At 45.3% G+C, this 26,076-nt stretch overlaps 1 protein-coding gene across 1 annotated transcript in view; it reads left to right on the top strand.

Moving 5' to 3' along the window:
• The window catches only part of KIF16B (kinesin family member 16B), a 382,671-nt gene that overhangs the window by 42,367 nt on the left and 314,228 nt on the right, over window positions 1-26,076 (top strand). Inside the window, 1 exon segment of the mRNA XM_030196349.1 lies at window positions 22,041-22,110. Within this exon segment, the coding sequence (XP_030052209.1) occupies window positions 22,041-22,110 (70 nt within the window).

The raw sequence follows: 26,076 nt of genomic DNA, 5'->3' as shown, positions 1-26,076 counted from the left end.
CCTTTGCATGACTCCATCCTAGAGCTTGTTTCGGCTCAGTGGGCTGGCCCCGAGGGACCTTTGAGAGTTTCCAGGGCTATGGGGCAGTTATACCCTCTGCGTGAGGGACATATGGCTCGTTTTCAGATGCCTACAGTGGATGCCCTAGTCACTGCGGTGACAAAGAGAACTACCCTCCCTGTTGAAGGAGGTGTTGCCCTGAAGGATGCTCAAGACCGTAGGCTGGAAACAGCATTGAAACGGTCCTTTGAAATTGCAGGTCTCACTGTTCGGGCGTTTGCATGCAGCTGTTATGCTATTAGAGCCTGCCTAGCTTGGCTGCAACAGGCAGTGGCTCAGCCCGGAGATGGAGCGGAGCCCTTCTTGGATGTGGCTCCGCGGATGGAGGTGGCTTTGTCCTTTCTGGCTGATGCCCTTTATGACCTTGTCAGAGCTTCGGCTAAACAAATGGCAGTAGCAGTGGCGGCTCGCCGTCGTCTGTGGCTACGACACTGGGTAGCGGACATGGCCTCTAAGCAAAGGTTGGTGAAGTTGCCTTTTCAAGGACTTCTCTTATTTGGTGAGGAGTTGGAGAAAATTGTGAAAGGCCTGGGTGATCCAAAACCCCAGCGCTTGCCCGAAGATAGGCAGAGGCCTTCCTCTAAGGGCCAGGCGGTCCACTCCTCGTACAGACCTCGCTTCCATGAAGCTAGAAGGTACCGCCCGGGGCTTTCTGCTGGGTTCACCTCACGTGCCCGTGGTCAGCAGAGGAACTCCTTTCGCTCGGACAAGACCAGGAGTTCAGGGGCGACCCTCTCAATGATGGTGCGCCGGCCCTCTCCTCGATGCCTGTCATCGGAGGACGGCTTTCCCTCTTTGTCGAGGAGTGGGCCAAGATTTCCTCAGATCAGTGGGTTCTGGACCTGATCAGAGATGGATACAGAATAGAATTCAACGCCCCAGTAAGAGACGTGTTTGTGGAGTCCCGATGCGGTTCTGCCGTCAAACGGGCGGCGGTGGAGGAGACTTTACAAGGTCTGATTCAGTTAGGGGCAGTGACCTCGGTGCCTCCCGCCGAGCAAGGCTGCGGCCGATACTCCATCTACTTTGTGGTGCCGCGAAAAGGTGGGTCCTTTTGCCCTATTCTGGACTTAAAAGAAGTGAACAAGTCCCTGAGAGTGCGGCATTTCCACATGGAATCCCTGCGCTCCGTCATTGCGGCGGTACAGCCAGGAGAGTTTCTCACGTCTCTGGACCTGAAAGAAGCTTACTTGCACGTACCGAGTTGGCCCCCGCACCAGAAGTTTCTGAGGTTTGCGGTGTTGCGAAAACATTTCCAGTTCAGGGCCTTGCCTTTTGGCCTCGCCACAGCTCCCCGAACCTTTTCGAAGGTAATGGTGGTAGTAGCTGCTTTTCTCAGGCGAGAAGGTATCAGGGTTCACCCGTACATAGACGACTGGCTCATCAGAGCAGACTCTGCAACAGAGAGCTTACAAGCTACAGCCAGAGTGGTCTCAGTACTGCAATCTCTAGGCTGGGTCGTCAATATGGCCAAAAGTCACCTGTCCCCTTCACAATCTCTAGAGTTTTTGGGGGGCCAGGTTCGACACAGTCTCGGGCTATGTGTTCCTACCCGAGCTAAGGCGGTGCAAGCTTCAGAATCAGGTCCGTCTGCTCCTGAGGATGCCCCGCCTGCGAGCTTGGGACATTGTCCAGCTGCTGGGATCGATGACAGCCACGATGGAAGTGGTACCCTGGGCGAGAGTGCACCTGAGACCTCTACAGTATTCCCTACTCCGGAGATGGTCTCCTTTTTCTCAGGATTACCAATGCAGACTTACTTGGCTCCCTGCGGCCTGACTCAGCATGGAGTGGTGGCTCTCGGACAGCATGCTGCGGCGAGGAATGCCGCTGACGCTCCCCGTTTGGTGCCTGGTGGTAACAGATGCCAGCCTGAAGGGCTGGGGCACATACTGCAAGGGGAAGCATGCCCAGGGTCTACGGACACCCGAGGAGTCGGAGTGGTCCATCAACCGCCTAGAGTTGAAAGCGGTGTTTAAGGCGCTTCTGGCCTTTCAAGTGACCCTGGAAGGATTGACTGTCAGAGTGATGTCGGACAACACGACAACGGTGGCCTATATAAATCGATAAGGCGGAACAAGGTGCAGAGCACTAGCCGCGCAGGCCGAACTGATTTGCCACTGGGCCGAGCTGCATCTTCAGTGTCTGTCGGCAGCTCATATTGCAGGTCAGAGCAATGTGCAGGCCGATTATCTGAGCAGGCATCAGATCGATCCAGCAGAATGGAATCTGGCAGACGAAGTTTTCCTGCAGATCTGTGCCAAATGGGGCAAGCCCGTGATGGATCTAATGGCGACAAGTGTCAATACCAAAGTCCCGTGCTTCTTCAGCAGACGGAGAGAGCCTCGCTCGGCGGGGTTGGATGCCTTGGCTCAACCCTGGCCTCCGGGTCTACTTTATGTGTTTCCCCCATGGCCCTTGATAGGGCGCCTGCTCTTGCGGATTCGGCTGCACCCAGGAGAAGTGGCCCTCATCGCCCCGGCTTGGCCAAGGAGACCTTGGTATGCAGACCTCCGACAGATGCTCCTGGAGGCTCCTCTGCCGTTACCTCTGGTACCGAACCTGTTGACTCAGGGACCGGTAGCCATGGAGGACGCCAGCCGCTTTGGTCTTACGGCATGGCTATTGACAGGGCGCAATTGAGGGATAAAGGTTATTCCAATAAAGTTATTTCCACTCTCCTGCAAGCCCGCAAGCGGTCCACTTCCGTGGCTTATGCCAGGATTTGGTGCCTGTTTGAGTCTTGGTGTGCTTCCAGAGCCATTGCTCCAATGCGGGCTCCTGTCTCGCCGATTCTGGACTTTTTGCAGGAAGGTGTACAAAAAGGCTTGGCCTATTATTCCCTGCGGGTGCAGGTGGCAGCGTTGGCCTCCCTTCGTGGTAAGGTGGAAGGCGTGTCTTTGGCTGCTCACCCAGATGTGGCACGGTTTCTTAGAGGGGTGCTTCGGCTCCGACCTCCAGTGTGAGTACCCTGTCCAGCATGGAACCTGGGGCTAGTTTTGAAAACCCTGCAGGCATCTCCTTTTGAGCCGCTTCGGCGAGCATCGGAGAAAGATTTGACACTGAAGGCCGTTTTTCTGGTGGCCATTACCTCGGCGAGACTGGTGTCAGAGCTCCAGGCGCTGTCCTGTAGAGACCCATTTCTGCAATTTTCAGAGTCCGGAGTCACGGTTCGGACCGTGCCTTCCTTTATGCCTAAGGTGGTGTCAGCCTTTCACCTAAACCAGCCTATTTTCTTGCCCTCTTTTTCAGAGGAAGAGTTTCCAGAATCTTTTGGGCAGCTGCACCTTTTGGATGTGCGCAGGACTCTGCTGCAGTATCTGCGAGTTACTAACTCTTTCAGGACTTCTGATCATCTGTTTGTTTTGCTATCCGGTTCTCACAGAGGGTCTCCAGCGTCTAAAGCCACTATTGCCCGCTGGCTCAAAGAAACTATCTTTTTAGCTTATCTGCTGGCCGGCAGGGTTCCGCCTGTAGCCTTTAAGGCACATTCTACTAGAGCGATTTCTTCCTCTTGGGCTAAAACTGGAGCACTCTCTCTTCAAGAGATATGCAGTGCAGCAACATGAGCTTCTAAGCTCTCCTTTGCCCGACATTACAGGCTGGATGTGGCTGCCAGGAGGGATGCGCGTTTTGGTGCACAAGTGCTAGCGCGTGGTGTGGCTTGTTCCCACCCTATCTAGGGATTGCTTTGTTACATCCCATACGTAATGGCTTCATCTGCTTGATGACAAGGAAGGGAAAATTAGGTTCTTACCTTGGTAATTTTCTTTCCTTTAGTCATAGCAGATGAAGCCATGAGCTCTCCCTGTATGATTGTCTGTATGCTGTGAATCTGTTTTTCAGGTTCTGTTCTAATTTCCTGAAGTTCCTTCCTTGGGAGAAAGTTGGAAAACAATCTTCAGGATTCATGTTCAGTTTAAATTTAGGAGGATGTGTTCATTCCCTCCAGCATGTTTTTTTTGGAGGATGTGTTGATTCTCTCCAGGAGGCGCGTGTGTTCCCCTCCAGTTCTATAAATAGGAGGATGAGTTTATTCCCTCCAGTGTGTTGGGAGGATGTGTGATTCCCTCCAGGAGGCGTGGGTATTCTCCTCCACTTATACAATAAGGAGGATGAGTTTATTCCCTCCAGGAGGATGTGCATTTCCTCCTTTATGAGTTCATGCCCTTGTGATGGGCCATCGTTCGCTGTGAGGAAAGCTCTTGTGATTCCCATTGCGGTTTGCCATACTGCTTTGGAAGCTTCAAATACTGAAGAGGCAGTGGAGCTAGCTGGCCAAGAGGGCACTGTGAAAGTTTGAGTGCTCTCTATCTCCCCTGCTGGTTGATGGACATAACCCATACGTAATGGCTTCATCTGCTATGACTAAAGGAAAGAAAATTACCAAGGTAAGAACCTAATTTTCCCTTTCACAACTTTTTATTTTCACCCTCAAATGTCATACCCACCTCCCTGGCAGCAGTATGCAGGTCACTGGAGCAGTTATTAGGGGGTGCAGTGGACTTCAGGCAGGTGGACCCAGGCCCATCCCCCCCCACCTGTTACACTTGTGCGGGTAAATGGGAGCCCTCCAAACCGCCCCCCAAACCCACTGTACCCACATGTAGGTGCCCCCCTTCACCCCTTAGGGCTATAGTAATGGTGTAGACTTGTGGGCAGTGGGGTTTGAGGGGGATTTGGGGGGCTCAACACGCAAGGGAAGAGTGCTATGCACCTGGGAGCTGTTTTACCTTGTTTTGTTTTTTTTTGTAAAAGTGCCCCCTAGGGTGCCCGGTTGGTGTCCTGGCATGTGAGGGGGACCAGTGCAGTACGAATCCTGGCCCTTCCCACGAATAAATGTCTTGGAGTTATTCGTTTTTGAGCTGGTCGCTTTCGGTTTCCATTATCGCTGAAAAACAAAAACACCCAGCTCAAAAAAAGATAAACGTCCATGTTTTTCGAAAATACGCTTCGGTCCACCCCTTCACGGACCCGTTCTCGGAGATAAACGCCCATGGAGATAGACGTTTCCGTTCGATTATGCCCCTTCACGTATACACAAGTCAATCCTCAAGTAAGTATCATGGGTAGGAGAATAGTGTAATCTTGTCGATCTCCATGATGGTATCTCCATAAGCAGGTCAGGCCCCATTGATGCATAAAGTGCATCATTGAGGCTCTGTCAGCTTATGCATACACTACTGCTTTAGCTGAATTATCAAGCGCTGTGTTTATATAAGATTGTAGCCTCCCCCTATTAAAAGATCTCCTGCCACCTGCTTAATTAGGAAATCCATGATGTTTTAAAAAAAAAGGGCTATGGTTATCATTAGCATATATTGTAAGAATGGTGTAAAGGTGACTTCTGCATACATGCTAATTCATTAGAGCTTAATTTTTTTTATTCTTCCAAGAGCTAAACAGAGCCATTAACTTCCTATGCTGCATTTCTTCATGGCAACATTAGCATTCAGACCTCTATTTACTTGATCAGAACTAATTTGTTCGTTCTTAATTTTTGAATTCCCTTGAAGAAACATGAATTAATATTAGTCTTCCATGTTTTTCTTCTGTAGCAAATAGCGTTCTGTAGAAAATTCGGTCATGACAGGTTCTTGTCACACTTCAGCTATTTGTAGAAAGTTGCTGTTTTTCAGACTAGTGATTTATTCTTTTTCTCAGCTACTAATATCATGCCTGTTTCTCTTCTGATGGGAAGAGCTTTCTACATATTTAGAAGGATCCTGGGCTGCAGTGCTGTTTAAAGAAAGTTCTTGTCTCTCAACAGGGGGGTTCACAGGTTATTTGATGTTCCTGTGAAATATTGACATTTTGTTCTTAGTCTATCTTGTTTGCCTTAGTTTAGGACTAGTTAAAATTGTAATTCTATTCTTATGTCATCATTCCCAGGTTTGATGTACTTGGGTTTGCTCCCTTTAGGAAAATACCTTTTCTCCGAGGACAAGCAGGCTGCTTGTTATCACATGTGGGTCGACGTCCGCGTTGGCCCAGGAATCGGCATTTTGCAAGCAAAATATAAAGAAAAAGTTTTGCCGGAGTCTTCTGGCACGTGTGCAGCACGCACCAATTTCCCGCCCGTCACGCGAATGCGTTCCTCAGTTTTTATTTTCTCCGTGTTGAGGTGTGGTAGAGTTTATTTTTTTTTCTGCACTCCTCTCAGGCCCGGGAAAGAGTCTTTGTTCATTTCGTTGCTTTTTGCCTTCTTTTCTCACAAAATTCTACAGTTTAAAAACAAAAAAACCCACTTCCCGTAGTTTCTTTATTTTTGCCCTTTTTAAAGTTTCCTTTGTTTTCGATGCGGCCGGGTTGTTCCCTTCTTTTTGTGCCATTTTTTTCTTCTAACAGGCACAATCGCGTCTTTTGATTTTGCCAAAGCCGTTTTTCTTTCCATGTCATCGAAGACACCCAGCGGCTTCAAACGTTGTACTCAGTGCAACCGGACCATCTCAGGTACCGATACCCACGCCTGGTGTATCTAGTGCCTTGGTCCCGACCATAGCCCAGCTGCTTGTACTCTGTGTCTTCGTATGAAGAAACGGACCCAAGCGTCTCGAGAAGCCCAACAAGAAAAGCTTTTTGGGTCTTGGTCCGGTCCTTCGACATCGATTTCGAGGGAAGCATTGACGTCGGGAGCAGAGGTAAGTAATGGCTGCTGAAAGGCCTATTTGCGCTGGGAGCAGTGAGGCATCGAGTGGGTCTCCACCTGCCTTGAGGCTTCTTGTTATGCAGGCCCCCCCCCCCCGGGACCGACCTTCGTCGGACCTGGCCCTGAGGAGGCATGAGGATTCCACGTCCTCATCGGTACCAAGGAGTCTCGATGACGGGTGTCGAGCGAAGGCGAAGAAGCACTGTCATCATTCTCCTTCAACACATGGTGCCGGGAGCTCCGGGGCATCGAGGGAATCGGCACCCGAGAAGCGTTGGCGCAGAGAAGATCGCTCCCCTTCTATTCAGGAGGTGCCGATGCGTTGGTCTTATGGCAGCTCGGTACCTGCTCCCGAACCTTGACAGATTCTGCCACTGGCTCCTTTACCGACCCCCGCAGCCTTGTCCGACGGTGGCTCTTGACGAGTGCATCAGGGCCCTGCTTCCAGAGCTTCTGGAAGGATTGCTGTGCCAGTCTGCTTCGGTGTCGGGGGTGCTTGCGCCTTCCATACCATCTGCTGCAGCGGCATCTGGCCCGCAGCGGCATCTGGCCCTTCACCTGTGGTGAGGTCCCCGACCTTGGTGCTGCCTGCGGCATCGCTGTCTGCTGCCACCCAGGTCAACTCCTCTTCGATGTCGGTGGAGGAAGCTTCGCTGGAGTCCAGGCGGGCATCAACTTCTCGGCACCGCCATCGAGGATGTCGTTTCTCGGCATCGAGGCAGGCTCAGTTTCGGACTGCTCCGAGGGATGTCTTGTCCGATACTGAAGGTGAGGGTTCGTGGCAGGAAGAGGAGGATTCCAGGTACTTTTCTTCTGACGAGTCCTATGGGATTCCCTCTGAACCTTCTCCTCCACTAGAAAGGAGACTTTCTCCACTGGAGAGTTTATCCTTTGTCTGGGAAATGGCTGCAGCTATTCCCTTCCCTATGGAGGTTGAGGATGAGCCCAGGGCTGAGATGCTTGAGGTCCTGGATTATCTTTCTATGCCTAGAGAGGCTGCAATGGCTCCTTTGCATAATGTACTGAAGGAAGTCCTTATGCGAAACTGGTTGTTCCCTCTGTCTAATCGTGTGATCCCGAAAAAGACTGAATCCCAATATCGGATCCATGGGGACCTGGATTTATGAGGTCTCAGCTACCTCACAATTCCATGATGGTGGACTCTGCTTTCAAAAGAGCCAAGAGTACTAGGGACTATGACACGGCGCCCCCAGGCAGAGAATCTAGAACCTTGGACTCTTTTGGGAGAAAGGCGTATCAGGCCGCTATGCTCACTGCCAAAATCTAAACATGCCAGTACGAGTATCCACTTGCAGAACTCGATGAGGCAACTGTCTAGCTTGGGTGATGCACTCCCTCCGGAGCAGGCCGAGCCTTTTCGCCAGGTGGTCAGGCAGCAGAAGGCGTGTTGAAAATTCTTGGCCAGGGGTACGTTCGACACTTTTGATGTAGCATCCAGGATTGCTGCCCAAGGTATAGTGATGCAGAGACTCTCATGGCTGCGTGTCTCTGACCTGGATCATTCAGTCCAGCAGCAGATGGTGGATGTTCCTTGCTGGGGGGATAACCTTTTTGGTGAGAAAGTAGAGGATCTAGTTGACCAGCTCAAGAAGCACAATGATGCTATGGATTCTCTCTCCCGCCGGGCGTCTTCTGCTACTACCTCCTTATCTAGGAGGTATTTTGGAAGGAAGAGGAGTGCTCCCTAATCCTATGCTAGCCGTAGGTACACTCCTGCTTCTTGGCAGCCTACCCAGGCTCAGTCCCAGCGCGCTCGTTCTAGTCAACAGCATGCGCCTAAGGCCACTGCTGCTCCCCAGCAAAAGCAAGGGACGGGCTTTTGACTGGCTCCAGTTCAGCATAGCCTCAGTAAACATGTCCGTACCGGACGACTTGCCGGTTGGGGGGAGGTTAATGTTTTTTTCACCAAAGGTGACTTCTTATAATCTCCGACTGGTGGGTTCTTCAAATTGTCTGGTTAGGATACACCCTCAACCTGGACTCCAAGCTTCCAAATTGCCCACCGGGAACTCAGTCCTACTGCTCCCAGCACAAGCAGGTACTTGAAGAGGAACTCCCCACCCTTCTACAGGTCCAAGCGGTCGAACCTGTTCCACCAGGGGAAGAAGGGCTGGGATTCTATTCCAGATACTTCTTTGTGCAAAAGAAAACAGGGGGGATGCGTCCTATCCTAGACCTAAGGACCCTGAACAAATTTCTTGTCCGAGAAAAGTTCAGGATGGTTTCCCTAGGCACCCTTCTTCCCATGATTCAGGAAAACGATTGGCTATGCTCTCTGGACTTAAAGGATGCTTACGCACTGTAATGACAACAGATCCCCCCCTTTTAAAGTGGGTGATATGGTGCACCGGCGCTATTATACGCACAAGACCTGGCGAGATCCCATCTATATTGGGCCCTTCAAGATCGAGGCCTTGTCAGCTACTGCTGCCAAGCTTGAGGACCATAATATTCACATAAGCAAGGAAACTCCTACTCATTAGTACATTATGTGGGAGAATAGATGCACAAAGATGCTCTTAGACGTTAGGAGTCGGAAAGGTGAGGTTATGTTAAACAGACTTAATATGAGCCTTCTGAATCTCTCTCTTCTCCTCTGTGGGCAAGGGTCCGACGGGGGTCTAGAGAGGGATACAAAAAAACAGCACACATCTCGATACTTCCAGCTCACATAAATATCTTCAATTTCGACTGGGAACACAGCACTTTTAGTATCGTGTACTGCCTTTTGGCCCGGCGTCTGTGCCCAGAGTGTTTACCAAATGCCTAGCTGTAGTCACAGCGTCGCTACGCAGACTGGGAGTGCATGTGTTTCCTTATCTCTACGATTGGCTGGTGAAGAGCACCTCGAAGGAAGGTGCTCTGGACTCCATGCGAATGACTATTCGGGTGCTGGAGCTACTGGGGTTCGTCATAAATTATCCCAAGTCTCATCTCACCCCAGTCCAGAAATTGGAATTGATTGGAGCTCTGTTGAACACTCAGACAGCTTGAGCTTATCTTCCAGAGGCAAGGGCAGACAACCTTCTGTCCCTGGTGTCCATGGTTCGAGCATCTCAGCAGGTCATGGCTTGGCAGGTGTTGAGACTTCTGGGGCACATGGCCTCCATAGTTAATGTGACCCCCATGGCACATCTACATATGAGATCAGCTCAGTGGACCCTAGCTTCCCAGTGGTTTCAAGCTGCAGGGGATCTAGAGGAGGTAATCCCAACTGTCCACCGACTTTTGGAATTCTCTTCAGTGGTGGAAGATTCGATCAAATTTGACCATGGGACGACCATTCCAAGTTCCTCAGCCACGAAAAGTGCTGACGACGGATGCATCTCTTCTGGGGTGGGGAGCTCATGTAGATGGGCTCCACATTCAGGGAGCCTGGTCCTTTCAGGAAACAGGTTTGCAGATCAACCTCCTGGAATTAAGAGCGATCCGGAACGCTCTAAATGCTTTCAGAGATCAGCTGTCCAACCAAGTAATCTTAATTCAGACAGACAAACAGGTTGCCATGTTTTACACCAACAAGCAGGGGGACACCGGATCTCACCCTCTGTGTCAGGAAGCTGTCCAGATGTGGCTTTGGACTCGCCGTCATGGCATGTTTCTCCAAGCCACTTATCTGGCAGGTGTAAACAACAATCTGGCCGACAGGTTGAGCAGGATAATGCAGCCTCACGAGTGGTCATTGAACATAGGCGTAGTCCGCAAGATTTTCCGAGCGTGGGGCACCCCCTCGGTTGATCTTCTTGCCACTCAGATCAATTACAAGGTCCCTCAGTTCTGTTCCAGACTTCAGGCCCACGACAGACTAGCATCAGATGCCTTTCTCCTACATTGGGGGACAGGCCTTCTGTATGCGTTTCCTCCCATACCTCTAGTAAGGAAGACTTTACTGAAACTCAAGCAAGACTGCAGAACCATGATCCTGATTGCACCCTTCTGGCCGCATCAGATTTGTTCCCTCTTCTTCTGGAGTTGTCCTCCGAAGAACCGTGGAGATTGGACTGTTTTCCAACCCTCATCACTCAGAACGAGGGGTCGCTTCTACATCCCAACCTCCAGTCTCTGGCTCTCATGGCCTGGATGTTGAGAGTTTAGAATTTGCCTCCTTGGGTCTTTCAGAGGGTGTCTCCCGAGTCTTGCTTGCTTCCAGAAAAGATTCCATGAAGAAGTGTTATTCTTTCAAATGGAAGATATTTGCCATCTGGTGTGACAGCAAGGCTAGATCCTCTTTCTTGTCCTAGACGGACCCTGCTTGATTACCTTCTACACTTATCAGAGTCTGGCCTCAAAACTAACTCAGTAAAGGTTCATCTTAGTGCGATTAGTGCCTATCATTGCTGTGTAGAGGGTAAGCCTATCTCTGGACAGCCTTTAGTTGTTCACTTCATGAGAGGTTTGCTTTTGTCAGGGCCCCCTGTCAAACCTCTACCAGTGTCATGGGATCTCAACGTCGTTCTCACTCAGCTGATGAAAGCTCCTTTTGAACCACTGAATTCCTGCCATCTGAAGTATTTGACCTGGAAGGTCATTTTCTTGGTGACTGTTACTTCAGCTCGTAGGGTCAGGGAGCTTCAGGCCCTGGTAGTGCATGCTCCTTATATCAAGTTTCATCACAACAGAGTAGTCCTCCGCACGCACCCTAAGTTTCTGCCAAAGGTGGTGTCGGAGTTCCGAACCAGTCAGTTGTCTTGCCAACATTCTTTCCCCGTCCTCATACCCGTCCTGGCGAAAGCAGTTTGTACACCTTGTACTGCAAGAAAGCATTGGCCTTTTATGTGGAGTGGACAAAGCCCTTTAGGCAATTCGCCCAGTTGTTTGTTTCTTTTGATCCCAACAGGAGGGGAGACGCCATTGGAAAACGCACAATCTCCAATTGGTTAGCAGATTGCATTTCCTTCACTTACACCCAAGCTGGGCTGACTCTGGAGGGCCATGTCACGGCTCACAATGTTAGAGCCATGGCAGCGTCAGTGGCTCACTTAAAGTCAGCCTCCATTGAGGAGATTTGCAAGGCAGAAACATGGTCATCATTCCACACATTCACATCTCACTACTGCTTTCAGCAGGATACCTGACGCGACAGTCGGTTTGGGTAGTCGGTGCTGCAGAATCTGTTTGGGGTTTAGAATCCAACTCCTCCCCCCTAGACCCATTTTTGTTCTGTTCCAGGCTGCCCTCTCAGTTAGTTGTTTATGGTTTCAGGTCAATCTGTGATATGTCCTTGCTGTTGCGAGGCCCAATTGATCAATGTTTATTGTTTTGAGTGAGCCTGGATGCTAGGGATACCCCACATGTGAGAACAAGCAGCCTGCTTGTCCTCGGAGAAAGCGAAGATACATACCTGTAACAGGTATTCTCCGAGGACAGCGTCTGATTGTTCTCACAAACCTGTCCACCTCCCCTTTGGAGTTGATTTGTCTCTCTTTATGCTTTTCATTTAACTGAGGAATGCATTCGTGCTACGGGCGGGAAATCGGTTCGTGCATGCGCGCCAGAAGAATCTGGCAAAACGTTTTTTATATTTTGCTTGCAAAATGCCGATTCCTGGGCTGACGCTGGCGTCGACCCACATGTGAGAACAATCAGCCTGCTGTCCTCGGAGAATACCTGCTACAGGTATGTATCTTCGTTTATAGTTTTATTTGGTGTGCTTTTCTTCTGTTACATTCCTTCCCTTCCAATATCTATTGCAAGTTTAGTTTTCTCCTTACCTGATACTGTCAACCATTAAGTTAGCTTCTAGGGTATTCCAGCTCTAAAACACCTATTTCTGCTTTTCATCTTATGTAATACAGGCTTTTTGGGTAATTCTTCTCTTTCCTCGCCCACATTGAGGACTGCTTTGCTACATTCCGCTGATTCTGGAGTGGTCTCATATGGACACGAAGGAGAAATTGTCTTAAATTTTCTTTCCTTTAGTCCAACCAGCCCAGCCCAGAACCCCTCCCTACTTTAATATTAATGGACATGCTTCCATTCTGAAATTTTCTCCTATTTTATCATTCCTCAGTTTGAAAATCTACTAAGAGGCATTATAAAATAGAAGTACTTCTATTTTATAATGCCTCTTAGTAGATTTTCAGCGCAGCTCCTGACCAAGTTGGTGAACTGTGTGTCAGAATACAGCAGTACCTTCATGGTAAACTTCTTGGTGCAGATAATAGATGGGCATGCCGGAAGTGCTGAACATGAGCACTTTTGCTTGGTCACCTGAAATACTGAGCATTCTAAGGTTACGTGGAGGGACATAATCGAACGGAAACGCCTATCTCCATGGGCGTTTATCTCCGAGAACGGGTTCGTGAAGGGGCGGGCCGAACCGTATTTTCGAAAAAATGGACGTTTTTGAGCTGGGCGTTTGTTTTTTTTAGTGATAATGGAAACTAAAAACGCCCAGCTCAAAAACGTCCTAATCTGAGCCATTTAGTCGTGGGAGGGGCCAGGATTCGTAGTACACTCGCCCCCCTGATATGCCAGGACACCAACTGGGCACCCTAGGTCAGTGCGGTGGACTTCAGAAAAAGCTCCCACATGCATAGCTCCCTTACCACGGGTGCTGAGCTCCTAACCCCCCTCCCCCAAAACCCACTACCCACAAATGTACAACACTACCATAGCTCTTAGGGGTGAAGGGGGCACCTACATGTGGGTACAGTGGGTTTGGAGGCCTCCCATTTACCAGCACAAGTGTTGCAGGTGGGGGGGGGGGATGGGCCTGGGTCCACCTGGCTGAAGTGCACTGCGGTACCCACTAAAAGTGCTCCAGAGACTTGCATACACGCAGGCCTCTAGGACTGGTTGCTGCTATATAACATTGGTATACCAGTTGACACCTGAAGACTAATCTCTCCAAAAACTTCCTTTATTGGAATAACCGCCTTTACTCACAGTTAACTGCAGATCAGAGGTTGTGCCCCACTGGCAACGAGTCTCCCTGGTACTGAGATTAGCAGTAGGTCAGAGCTGGCAGAATGCTGTACAATGCCCTCTTTCAGCCACATTCAAGGTAAGAACTAAGTTCTGTAACGTGGCTAACACAGGAAAGGGAACTAAAACTGGCTTACAAAAATGGCCACTACCGCATGGACTACAACAGGAAACACAACAGGGCACACTCTGACCCAGTAGACAGGGGGAAAAGCACCATGGGAGAAGAGCCTACCAACTACCAACATCGTGAGACTGTAACACAAGCTAATGAAATCACGGAGCCCAATACCCTACACCCACCACAATGCAATGCTGATGTGACCCTGTACTGCACCCGAGAGCCACATCTGACCCAGGGAAAGGCTGTGACAGGATTAAACACATTCTGCTGTCATGGAGGTGGGTAAGGCATTTGAGGCTGGCATACAGGCTGGAAAAAAAGTTTTTAAAGTGGGTTTTTTTGGTGGGAAGGGGGTTAGTGACCACTGGAGGAATCTGGGGAGGTCATCCCTGATTCCCTCCAGTGGTCATCTGGGCAGTTGGAGCACTTTTTTGGGACTTGTTCGTGAAAAAAAGGGTCCCAAAAAAAGTGACTCAAAATCGCGGTAAAAACGCCTTTTTTTTCGATTATCAGCTAAAGACGCCCATCTCTCCTCGGCTGATAACCACGCCCCAGTTCCGCCTCCACCACGCTTCCGACACGCCCCCCATCAACTTTATTCGTTTCCGCGATGGAGTGCAGTTGGAAATGCCCAAAATCGGCTTTCGATAATACCAATTTGGGCGCCTTTGCGAGACAAACGTCTATCTCCCGATTTAGGTCGCACTATAGGCGTTTTTCTCTTTCAAAAATAAGCTGGATAGTGCCCTTAAAGGGTGACTCACACTGCTACTTTTTGTCTTTCCATCCGCTGGTTGATGGGTGTAACCCAATAGTTCTGGACTGGTCTGATAAGACTAAAGGAAAGAAAATGATTAGGTAAATAATAATTTCTCCATATACAATCCCTCAAAAAAATGGTCTTAAAACCCACACTGCTCTTAAACACATTACTTATTAAAAACATTGTTAACAAAAACACTAACAATTACAGAGCAATTGCAAACCTCAGGCCACCTAGTGTATGCTATACTACTGAAAACACCTCTTAATTCAATTCTTTTATCTCTGATGTAGAAATAGAACACAGGCAAATTGGCAGTCATCCTTCAGAGACCAAAAATGCTGAGGTGCTCGGTGCTGCCATTTTATCTCAGTTCTTCCTCACCGAAATGATTGACAACTGCTGTTGTGCTATATACCACGTTAATGCAATGAGAATATTGCTTATAGTTAAGGTGACACCTGCTGTATTACAAAAATATAGTGCATTATTTGTGATCAACTTGTGCACAACGTACTGTATTAACATATTTTAACATTTCTTTTCGTATGTGATATGAAATCTAATTTTCCTTGGATACCAAACTAATTTGTGAATATATCTAAATCTCGAGAGGTATAAAAACTCTAACAAAGATGCCACGCTGTTTCTATAATCATTTGTATAAGATATTGCAAACATACTATTTATTTTTTTCTATAGTCTATACTACAGTGGTTTCTGATCTGCATGCCGCCCGCATTACTAAAGGTTATCCCTCCTTCCATATCTATGTGTATTATAGTGATAGAAGAGCCCATGTTGTTTGTTCTCGCTGAAAATAGAGGTGCATTCCCAAATAATTTATGGGCTACTGAGAGGTTACTGTATAAATCATATAATATATCCCATTTATAGTCTTTATTAAAACTCTAAATTCTTGATTCTGCAAAGATAATATACTTATTAGTGTAGTGTTGTTTTATATATTATATATGTTTTTTAATGGAAACCACCTAGTTACAGGTGGTATATACATTTTTAAAATAAATAAATAAATAACATAAGCATTGCCATACTGGGAAAAAACGAAGATCCCTCAAGCCCAGCATCCTGTTTCCAACAGTGGCCAATGTAGGTCACAAGCACCTGGCAAGATCCCAAAAGAGTAAAACAGATTTTATGCTGCTTATCCTAGAAATAAACAATGGATTTTCCCAAGTCCATCTTCATAATGGCTTATGGACTTTTCTATTAGGAGATTATCCAAATCTTTTTAAAACCCTACTAAGCTAACTGCTTTTACCACATTCTCTGCCAATGAATTCTAGAGTTTTAATTACACATTGAGAGAAGAAATATTTTCTTTGGTTTGTTTTAAATTTAGTAGCTTCATTGCATGCTCCCTAATCCTAGTATTTTTGGAAAGAGTAAACCAAGTGATTTAGCTCTTCCCGTTCCACTCCACTCAGTATTTTATAGACCTCTATCATATCTCCCCTCAGCTGTCTCTTCTTGAAACTAAAGAGCCCTAGGTGCTTTAGCCTTTCCTGAGGGGAGATATGATAGAGGTCTATAAAATAATGAGTGGAATGGAACAGGTAGACATGAATCGATTTGTTTACTCTTTCCAAAAATACTAGGACTAGGGGGCATGTGATTAAGCTACAAACTAGTAAATTGAAAATGAATCGGAGAAAATGTTTCTTCACACAATGTAGAGGAGTGTGGTAGCCATGTTAGTCCACTCTTAAGGTTATCAATAGAAATCAAACAAAATAAAACATGGAAAAGAAAATACGATGATACCTTTTTTATTGGACATAACTTAATTCAGTTCTTGATTAGCTTTAGAAGGTTGCCCTTCTTCGTCAGATCGGAAATAAGCAAATGTGCTAGCTGACAGTGTATATAAGTGAAAACATTCAAGCATTACTATGACAGTCTGACAGGGTGGGAGGATGGGGGTGGGTAGGAGGTATGCATGGGGACATCAAAGCATATCATTGGTATTCTAACAGGATGGGTGTGGATAGGTGAGGGGTGGGGTGGGGTGATCAACAGAGACATACAGCTTTATGTCTATCTATCTACAAATAATGGGCACTGCGATGGGCACCAGGACAGCACCCCAATATGCCAACCTTTTTATGGCTGAGCTGGAAGAGACATTTCTGAATACACACCAGACCAAACCTCTAAAATACTACCGGTACATCGATGACATTTTAATGATTTGGACGGAGGGTGAAGAAACTCTGAAACAATTTTATTCTGCCTTCAATACATACCATCCTACAATCAGATTCAAAATTGACTACTCCCCAGAAAAAGTCAATTTTTTGGACACCACAGTCTCATTCAGTGATGGCTGTATACAAACATCTATATACAAGAAACCCACAGACAGATGCAGCTACCTCCACAACTCCAGCTTCCATCCTTCATATACAAAAAGATCCATCATTTACAGCCAAGCCACAAGATACCACCGGATCTGCTCTGACCCAGAGGACAGAGACAGACACCTTAAAAGCCTGACTGCATCCTTCAAACAGAAAGGCTATAACCCCAAAATAATCTCCAAGAATATTGCCTCCTCCCTCAAAACACCCAGGGAGAATCTGCTATAGTACAAGGAGAAAAAATCCACAGACAGAATCCCCCTTGTAGTGACATACAATCCAGAGCTGGAAAAACTGAGGAAAATCATAAGAGATCTACAACCTATACTCCAGGAGGATGAATTACTGAAAGAGATATTCCCATCCCCACCAGTACTGGCCTTCCGACAGCCACCCAACTTAAAACACAAGCTAATCAGAAGTAAACTTCCATCACAGACTGAAAAGGAACAGAAGGGCACACTTCCCTGTAATTTATCCAGTTGCAAACTATGCCAAAATATTTCACAGGACCTCAAAGTCATCCACAAAGGAAAGATATTCAACATAAAGGGATCTTTCACTTGCTCATCTTCCAATGTGGTATATATCATTCAGTGTAAAAAATGTAACGAAGGATGCTATATTGGAGAAACAGGCCAGATGCTTAAGACAAGATTCAATTTACATAGACATCACATGAACAATGCTGGTGCCAGTAGGGTTCCCACACCAGTTGGTCAACATTTTACAGGACCAGGACACTGTACCAGTGACTTCACAGAGAGAATCCTGAATGGTAACTTTAAAACCATACAAGAACGTAAGACCTTTTTAAGTCAGAATGATTGAATATTTTAACACCCAACAGAAAGGACTTAACAAGGATCTGGGGTTCTTAGCCCATTATAAACCATAAAGCTGTATGTCTCTGTTGATCACCCCACCCCTCACTTATCCACACCCATCCTGTTAGAATATCAATGGTATGCTTTGATGTCCCCATGCATACCTCCTACCCACCCCCATCCTCCCACCCTGTCAGACTGTCATAGTAATGCTTGAATGTTTTCACTTATATACACTGTCAGCTAGCACATTTGCTTATTTCCGATCTGACGAAGAAGGGCAACCTTCGAAAGCTAATCAAGAAATGTATTAAGTTATGTCCAATAAAAAAGGTATCATCTTATTTTCTTTTCCATGTTTTATTTTGTTTGATTCACACAATGTGTAATTAAACTCTGGAATTCGTTGCCAGAGAATGTAGTAAAAGTAATTAGCAGGTTTAAAAAAGGTTTGGATGACTTCCTACAGGAAAAGTCCATAGACCGTTATTAAAATGGACTTGGGGAAAATCCACTGCTTATTTCTAGGATATAAGCAGCATAAAATGTATTGTACTTTTTTGGAATCTTGCCAGGTACTTGTGACCAGAATTGGCCACTGTTAAGATGCTGGGCTTGATGGACCTTCGATCTGTCCCAGTATGACAGTACTTATGTTCTTATGTAGATTCAAGGAAGCCTCCTGTTCCCATTTTGGCTTCCTCACTATTCTCCAGTTTGGCATAAAAGTCTCGCATTTAGTTATAGCTGGCAGTTTGTCATAAGAAATTTACTATTTTTTCCTTATGTGCAAGTGTATTGTCTCCTGTTAACTAGTAGTTTCTTTGTCCCCTCTTTGCCTCCAAAATATTTCTTTAGTATTTTGAGCCATGGTTCATCATTGGTATAAATATTTTACTTAGACTTAGGGCCCCGTTTACTAAGGTGCACTAGCATTTTTAGTGTAGGCTAAAATTAGTGTGCGATAAACGCTAGAGAAACCCATATATTCCTATGTGTGTCTCTAGCATTTAGCACACGCTAAATACACTAGCGTGCCTCTAGTGCAGCTTAGTAAACAGGGCCCTTTTTTTTTGTTTTGTATAACTTGCTTAATGAGGAACCTTTGTTTGGCTAGGATTATCTTGATTGTTTTTGTAAACTTTATAAATACAAAAAATAATAAATATACACACAACCATTTCTGTGTAGTTGAGGTAATCTTAAATTGCACTGGGCATTAGGACCAATAATTATAACTCAGCACAGTGATAAGTAGTGCAGTTGAGCTTTCATTAGTGTGATTTTTGTATAGTAGTTCTCACCCATGCACAAACGAAAAGAACAATATATACATGGAAGCCCACATTCGTTGTGTCTTGAGTATTAGGTATAATAATGCTTAATATAAGTGGCAAAGATGTTTTTTGTTTTATGTATTTAATAAAAAGATTACTTTAACTTGAATATGCTTAATATACAGTGTTTCTGTAAATGTTCTACACCAGGGGTGGGCAACCTCAGTTCTCGAGGGCTGTAGCCCAGTAGGGTTTTCAGGATTTTATGAACGAATATGCATGAGATCTATTTGCATGCTCTGCCTCCATTGTATTCAAATAGATCTCGTGCATATTAGTTATCAACACTAAAAACCACTTTCTCACTCCAATAATAATTCTTTATTAGTCATATAAATTACTTAAAATATAATCGTACCTAATACATTCTATATTTATACTTCTGCAACTTTCCACTTCTCAAACCACATAAAAATATATGTCATTCTTAACTCAACTGCTGAGATGGTTAAATCCTCTTGTAGTAGTGCAGTAATGCAGTCATAATTATGCAAATGATTGGATGTTCATTATTTTCAGTCTTTCTGTTCGTATCAAAACCTTCAACACATCCAATTTTCCAAATGATGACATTCATTCATCCATTTCGATGAACCATACCATTATGATGCATACTGCTTAAAAACTGTTCCAACAGTTGAACATCAACCTTGAGCGGTAGAAGGTTGAAGTCCGCAGTCAAACTACTTTTAAAACCCTCCTGTATATCTGAACTCGAGCTTGAGATATTTTGCAGTAATTGTAATTTTTTTCTGTAATTTAACATCTAAATAAAAAAAGCAAAATTAATTCTACAATGCTTCTTAAACTTTGGAAACTCAGCGATGAGCAAATTGCCTTTAGATGTCTTAACTTGAAAAATAATTTTTTAGTCAAGTCATTTATCTGGGTTTCAAATGACTCCTAAAATTCTAGACTTATCCTCAATCTTTAAACGTTTCACAGAAAATAATTCTGGGGTCCTTTTACTGAGGCACATAGGCGCCTATGCACATCCAACTTGTGCCAAATTGGAACTATTGCCCGGCTACTGCGTGCCCCGGACTGTAATTCCATTTTTGCCGTGTTCCCAGAACACGCAGTAGAAAATAGTTTATATTTTCTACTGCGTAGCGCTTACCCACAGTAATCGGCAGTTTACGTGTGCTGACTGCTTACTGGCTGGTTAGCAAGTGAGACCTTACCGCTAAGTCTGTGGGTGGCGGTAAGGTCTCAGGCCAAAAGGGATGCACGCTGGTTTTAATTTTGCCATATATCTATTTTCGGCCACAAAAAAAACCAACCTTTTTTCCAGGAGCACTGAAAAATTGACCTGCTCGCGTCCAAAACACGCACCTACACCAGCGCAGGCCACTTTTCAGTGTGCCTTAGTAAAAGGGCCCCCTAACTCTTTCTTTGATAGAGATTCATGACAGAAATCTAGCCCAGTATTCTGCTTCCAACAGTGACCAATTCAGGTCACAAGTACCTGACAGAATTCTAAATAGTAGCAGGATTCATGCTACTGATCCCACGGACAAGCAGTGGCTTTACCCATGTTTATCTCAATAACATGGAGTTTTCCTCCAGGAACTTGTCCAAACATTTTTTTAAACCCAGATACACTAACCGCTGATACCACATCCTCTGGCAACCTAGTTCCAGAGAATCACAAAACCAAATTATCTTTGGGGTCCTTTTACTAAGGCACACTGAAAAATGGCTTGCAGTAAGTAGTGTAGGCGTGGGTTTTGGGCATGTGCCAATCCATTTTCAGCGCACCTGTAAAAAAGCAAATTTTTAAAAATTTTGCCGAAATGGACGTGCGGCAAAATCAAAATTGCCACGCATCCATTTTGTGTCTGAGATCTTACTGCCAACCATTGACCTAGCAGTAAAGTCTCGCACAATAACCGGGCTGTAATTAACTACGCGCGCCAAATGCCACTTGGTGCACATAGCCGAAGCGTGTAAAAAAACAATTTTCAGGCGCACGTAGCGGACGTGCGCCAAAAATGAAATTACTGCAAGGGCCACATGGTAGCTTTGCGGTAACTCCATTTTGGTGCATGTTGGGCGCACATAGATGCTTTCGCGGCTTAGTAAAAGCAATCTCAAGAAATTATTGTGGGCCCATAAGTCAATCTTTGAAATAATGTTGTTCAAGTATATTGGAGTGTCTTCAAATTTATCCAGTGCTGGACACAGCAGAAAAATATTAACTGTACAGTAAATTATTAGGAACACTTTATTGTTTTTCAGTGAATTTCCAGATAAATTATACTTAAGTGCTAGAGTCAGGTTGATATGATTTTGTATAAGTTTTCTTCTAGTTACAATTATACATTATGTACTGTATTGAGTTGATATGTTTCATTTGACAAAAGTAGATCTGGTACTTGGGCTTATAGCTTCCTGCAAAGAGCATAATTATACATTTATGTAAACATGAATTGATATAAACTGCATCCATGTATTCGTGGTCCCTCTTGTCAGAATGCAAAACCAAGTATTAGCCATGGCTTGTATATATGCGAAAATACGGTGTGTGTTTTACATAGATCTCTCTCATGATAAAATTTCCTTTAAATGCCATTATGTTGTTGAAAAAAATTGCATGACAGTACAATCTGAATTTAAATGGTAATGACACAAAAATTGCATTTCTGTAATTCTTAATACATATTTTCATTAAGATCTAATTTAACGCCAATTATTTGAATTGTAATTCTGGCCTTTTTATTTCCAGTCACAAGATCTCCTTCCTTTATAATCTCCAGTGTGTTGTTCTGTTATCTATGTGACTAGAGCTCGGCCTTTCAGAGAAAGACCTTTTAGCTTCTTTAATTGTATGATGAGTGATTAAAAAATAATCCAGTTTAGGCTGATCAAACTTGTTTGAAAAATAGTACTGATAGTTATTAGTTAAAGATCTGTTGATAAAGTTTTTTTTCCATTTGTATTTACAGAGAGAAAGATTTAGAGGCTAAATTTATTATTGACATGGAAGGAAAGAAAACAACCATCACTAACCTGAAGGTGCGTGTGCATTTTTTACAATTAGTTTTCTAACAAGCAGATTAAGGAAGACTGATAACACTGTAGCACTATAAACCTAGCTTGTACTGTTTCACACATTGGGTGATCAAGACCCAAGAATGTTGTTGAAGTAGCACAGTTGGGGCAAATGGCCTCTGCTTAGGTAAACTGTGTGCCAAAATTAAAACATTCTGCCCACAGTATTCTAAAATGCTGCATATGCTTTTATAAAGTTAATACAATATAGTTAATGCACATAATTAATAATTTACACTAAAATAAAAAAGCTGTTACTCAAGATGCAGATGAAGAAAACTTTTTTTGCTAGAGAAGTTCCCAAAGGATTAATTGTCATCCCTACCACTTTTACCCTCCAACACCAGCCTTCCTGCCTTTACCTCGTATCTACTTGTCTCCTGTTCCCCCCCACTCTCTCCATCTCTCTCTCTTTACTACTTGCTAGATGTTCACTTTGTTATGCTGTAGCTCTTTTTCTCTCTTCTTACCTTCCTCCATAGGCTATCAGATTCAGGGAGTTTTGCAACTGATTCAATAGCTTTTGGGCTTGCAGGTGGTACATAAGATATTTTTAAAAATAACATATACATTGAACTGCTTCTGCTCTGTTTTATGTTGTGCTCCCTTTTGACTCCTACGGAAGGATGGTGGTGATGGCCCATCTCCTAAAGTCAAGGATGGAAAAAGTGTGAAGCAATAGTGATAGTGGAAAAAAGTGAATGCAAGCCAGCTCGGGATCCATTCTTTCTTCCATTATTATTGTATCTGGCTTCCTTTTCTTGCTGTTATTAATATCCTTCATCTGCCTGTTATAAGAACATAAGTATTGCCTTTAGATTGTAAGCTCCTTTGAGCAGGGACTGTCCTTCTATGTTAAATTGTACAGCGCTGCGTAACCCTAGTAGCGCTTTAGAAATGTCAAGTAGTAGTAGTAGTAGTATTGCCATACTGGGACAGACCGAAGGTCCATCAAGCCCAGGATCCTGTTTCCAGCAGTGGCCAATCCAGGTTATAAGTACCTGGCAAGATCCCAAAACAGTACAATCCATTTTATGCTTCTTATCTTACAAATAAGCAGTGGATTTTTCCCAAGTCCGTTTTAATAATGGCTTATGGACTTTTCTTTTAGGAAGCTATCCAAACATTTTTTAAACCCTGTTAAGCTAACTGCTTTTACTGCATTCTCTGGCAATGAGTTCCAGAGTTTAATTACACATTGAGTGAAGAAATATTTTCTCCAATTCATTTTAAATTTGCTATTTTGTGCCCTAGTATTTTTGGAAAGAGTAAACAAGTGATTCACGTCTACCCGTTCCACTCCACTCGCTAATTTATAGATCTCTATCATATCTCTCTTCAGCTGTCTTTTCTCCAAGCTGAAGAGCCCTAGTCGCTTTAGCCTTTCCTCATAGGGAAGTTACTACTACTACTACTTAACATTTCTAAAGCGCTACTAGGGTTATGCAGCGCTGTACAGTTTAACATAGAAGAACAGTCCCTGCTCAAGGAGCTTACAATCTAAAGGACAAATGTACAGTCAGTCAAATAGGGGCAGTCTAGATTTCCTGAATAGAGGTATGAAGGTTAGGTCCCGAAGGCGACCTTGAAGAGGTGGGCTTTGAGCAAGGATTTGAAGATGGGCAGGGAGGGGGGCTTGGCGTAAGGGCTCAGAAAGTTTATTCCAAGCATAGGGTGAGGCGAGGCAGAAAGGGCGGAGTCTGGAGTTGGTGATGGTGGAGAAGGGTACTGAGAGGAGGGATTTGTCCTGTGAGCGGAGGTTTCAGGTGGGAACGTAAGGGACATGAGGGTAGAGAGGTAATGAGGGGCTGCAGACTGAGTGCATTTGTAGGTTAGAAGGAGGAGCTTGAACTGTATGCGGTACCTGATCGGAAGCCAGTGAAGTGACTTGAGGAGAGGGGTGATATGAGCGTATCAGTTCAGGCGGAATATAAGACGTGCAGCAGAGTTCTGAACCGATTGAAGGGGGGATAGATGGTTAAGTGGGAGGCCAGTGAGGAGTAGGTTACAGTAGTCAAGGCGAGAGGTAATGAGAGAGTGGATGAGAGTTCGGGTGGTGTGCTCAGAGAGGAAAGGGCGAATTTTGCTGATGTTAAAGAGAAGGAAGCGACAGGTCTTGGCTATCTACTGGATATGCGCAGAGAAGGAGAGGGAGGAGTCAAAGATGACTCCGAGGTTGCGGGCAGATGAGACGGGGGGATGAGGGTGTTATAGACTGAGATAGAGAGTGGAGGAAGAGGAGAAGTGGGTTTTGGTGGAAAGACGATAAGCTCGGTCTTGGCCATATTCAGTTTTAGGTGGCGGTTGGACATCCAGGCAGAAATGTCAGATAAGCAGGCCGATACTTTGGCCTGGGTTTCCGCAGTGATGTCTGGTGTGGAGAGATAAAGCTGGGTGTCGTCAGCATAAAGATGATATTGGAAACCATGACATGAGATCAGCGAGCCCAGGGAAGAGGTGTAGATTGAAAAAAGAAGGGGTCCAAGGACAGATCCCTGAGGAACTCCAACAGAGAGCGGGATGGGGGTGGAGGAAGATCCATGAGAATGTACTCTGAAGGTACGGTGGGAGAGATAAGAGGAGAACCAGGAGAGGACAGAGCCCTGGAACCCAAATGAGGACAGTGTGGCAAGAAGTAAATCATGATTGACAGTGCCAAAAGCGGCGGATGGGTCGAGGAGGATGAGGATGGAGTAGTGACCTTTGGATTTGGCAAGGAACAGGTCATTACAGACTTTACTGAGTGCCGTTTCTGTCGCGTGTAGAGGGCGAAAACCGGATTGAAGCGGATCGAGGATGGCATGAGAGGAGAGAAAATCAAGGCAGCGGCTGTGAACGGCGCGTTTGAGTATCTTGGAGAGGAAGGGTAGGAGGGAGATGGGGGCGGTAGTTGGAGGGACAGGTAGGGTCTAGTGATGGTTTTTTGAGGAGTGGTGTGACTACGGCGTGCTTGAAGGAGTCAGGGACAGTTGTCCTATCCCCTTTATCATTTTCATTGCCATTCTCTGTATATTTTCTAATTCCACTGTATCTTTTTTGAGATGCAGTGACCACAGTGAGATCAGAAGCTGCTGTTGCTAAACTTTGCAGCTGTCTCTGTCTCCTCTGTTTGCTGTGCAGCTGCACATGCACACGAGTTAATGCGTATGGATTGACAGACAGATGGTCAGACTGCCAACAAGGCACTCTTGCTGAAGCAAAACATGCCTAAAAATGTAGTACTGTATGGACTGGAATATATAATGGTGGTACAAGAAAAATCTGGAAACCTGCTTAATCAAATCGCTACAGAAGTTAAAAACAGACTATTTTTTTATTCAAATGCAATAAACTACTAAATTAATTGAAATAATCTGCTAGGAATATATGAGTGAATAAAATGCAATCAGCTTAGTTATTTTCATATTTTAGAAAATCAACATTTAAAGTACAGAAATTAGAACTGAAAGAAAAGTATTCAAAATTGTTTCTTCAGAACAAGGAAATGCTGAACAATGCAAGTTTTATAAATGTACTGCACTTGTACCAACTAGGTATTGCAGACTTAAATCTGTGCCTGTGCCCGTTCTGCCAAACGCTTTGGCTGAAATCCCGTGCCTATGCTGACTTCATACATTTCAAATTCTTGCTGACCTCCTTCCAGTCTGCTCTTTTACTTGCCAAACAGGACTATTACATCCAGTTGACAAATTCTCTTGGCTCAAACCCTGGACGTCTCTTTGCCACACTGAACTCTCTCTTCAAAGTGCCTTCACCTCCAACCCCCCCTTCACTTTCCCCCCAGACTCTGGCTGAGTTCTTTCATTATAAGGTTGACAAGATTAAACTTGAATTCTCAACCAGGTCACCTCCACCTCTCCTTCCCTTAGTCCATTCTCTCAACCCTCCAACCCCTGCCTCCTTTTCTTCCTTTTCTGAAATCACTGAAGA

Source organism: Microcaecilia unicolor, chromosome 3, assembly GCF_901765095.1.
Source record: "Microcaecilia unicolor chromosome 3, aMicUni1.1, whole genome shotgun sequence".
Taxonomy (NCBI): Eukaryota; Metazoa; Chordata; class Amphibia; order Gymnophiona; family Siphonopidae; genus Microcaecilia; species Microcaecilia unicolor.
The sequence above is the reverse complement of the archived record's forward strand: the minus strand, read 5'-3'. Positions and strand labels throughout refer to the sequence as shown.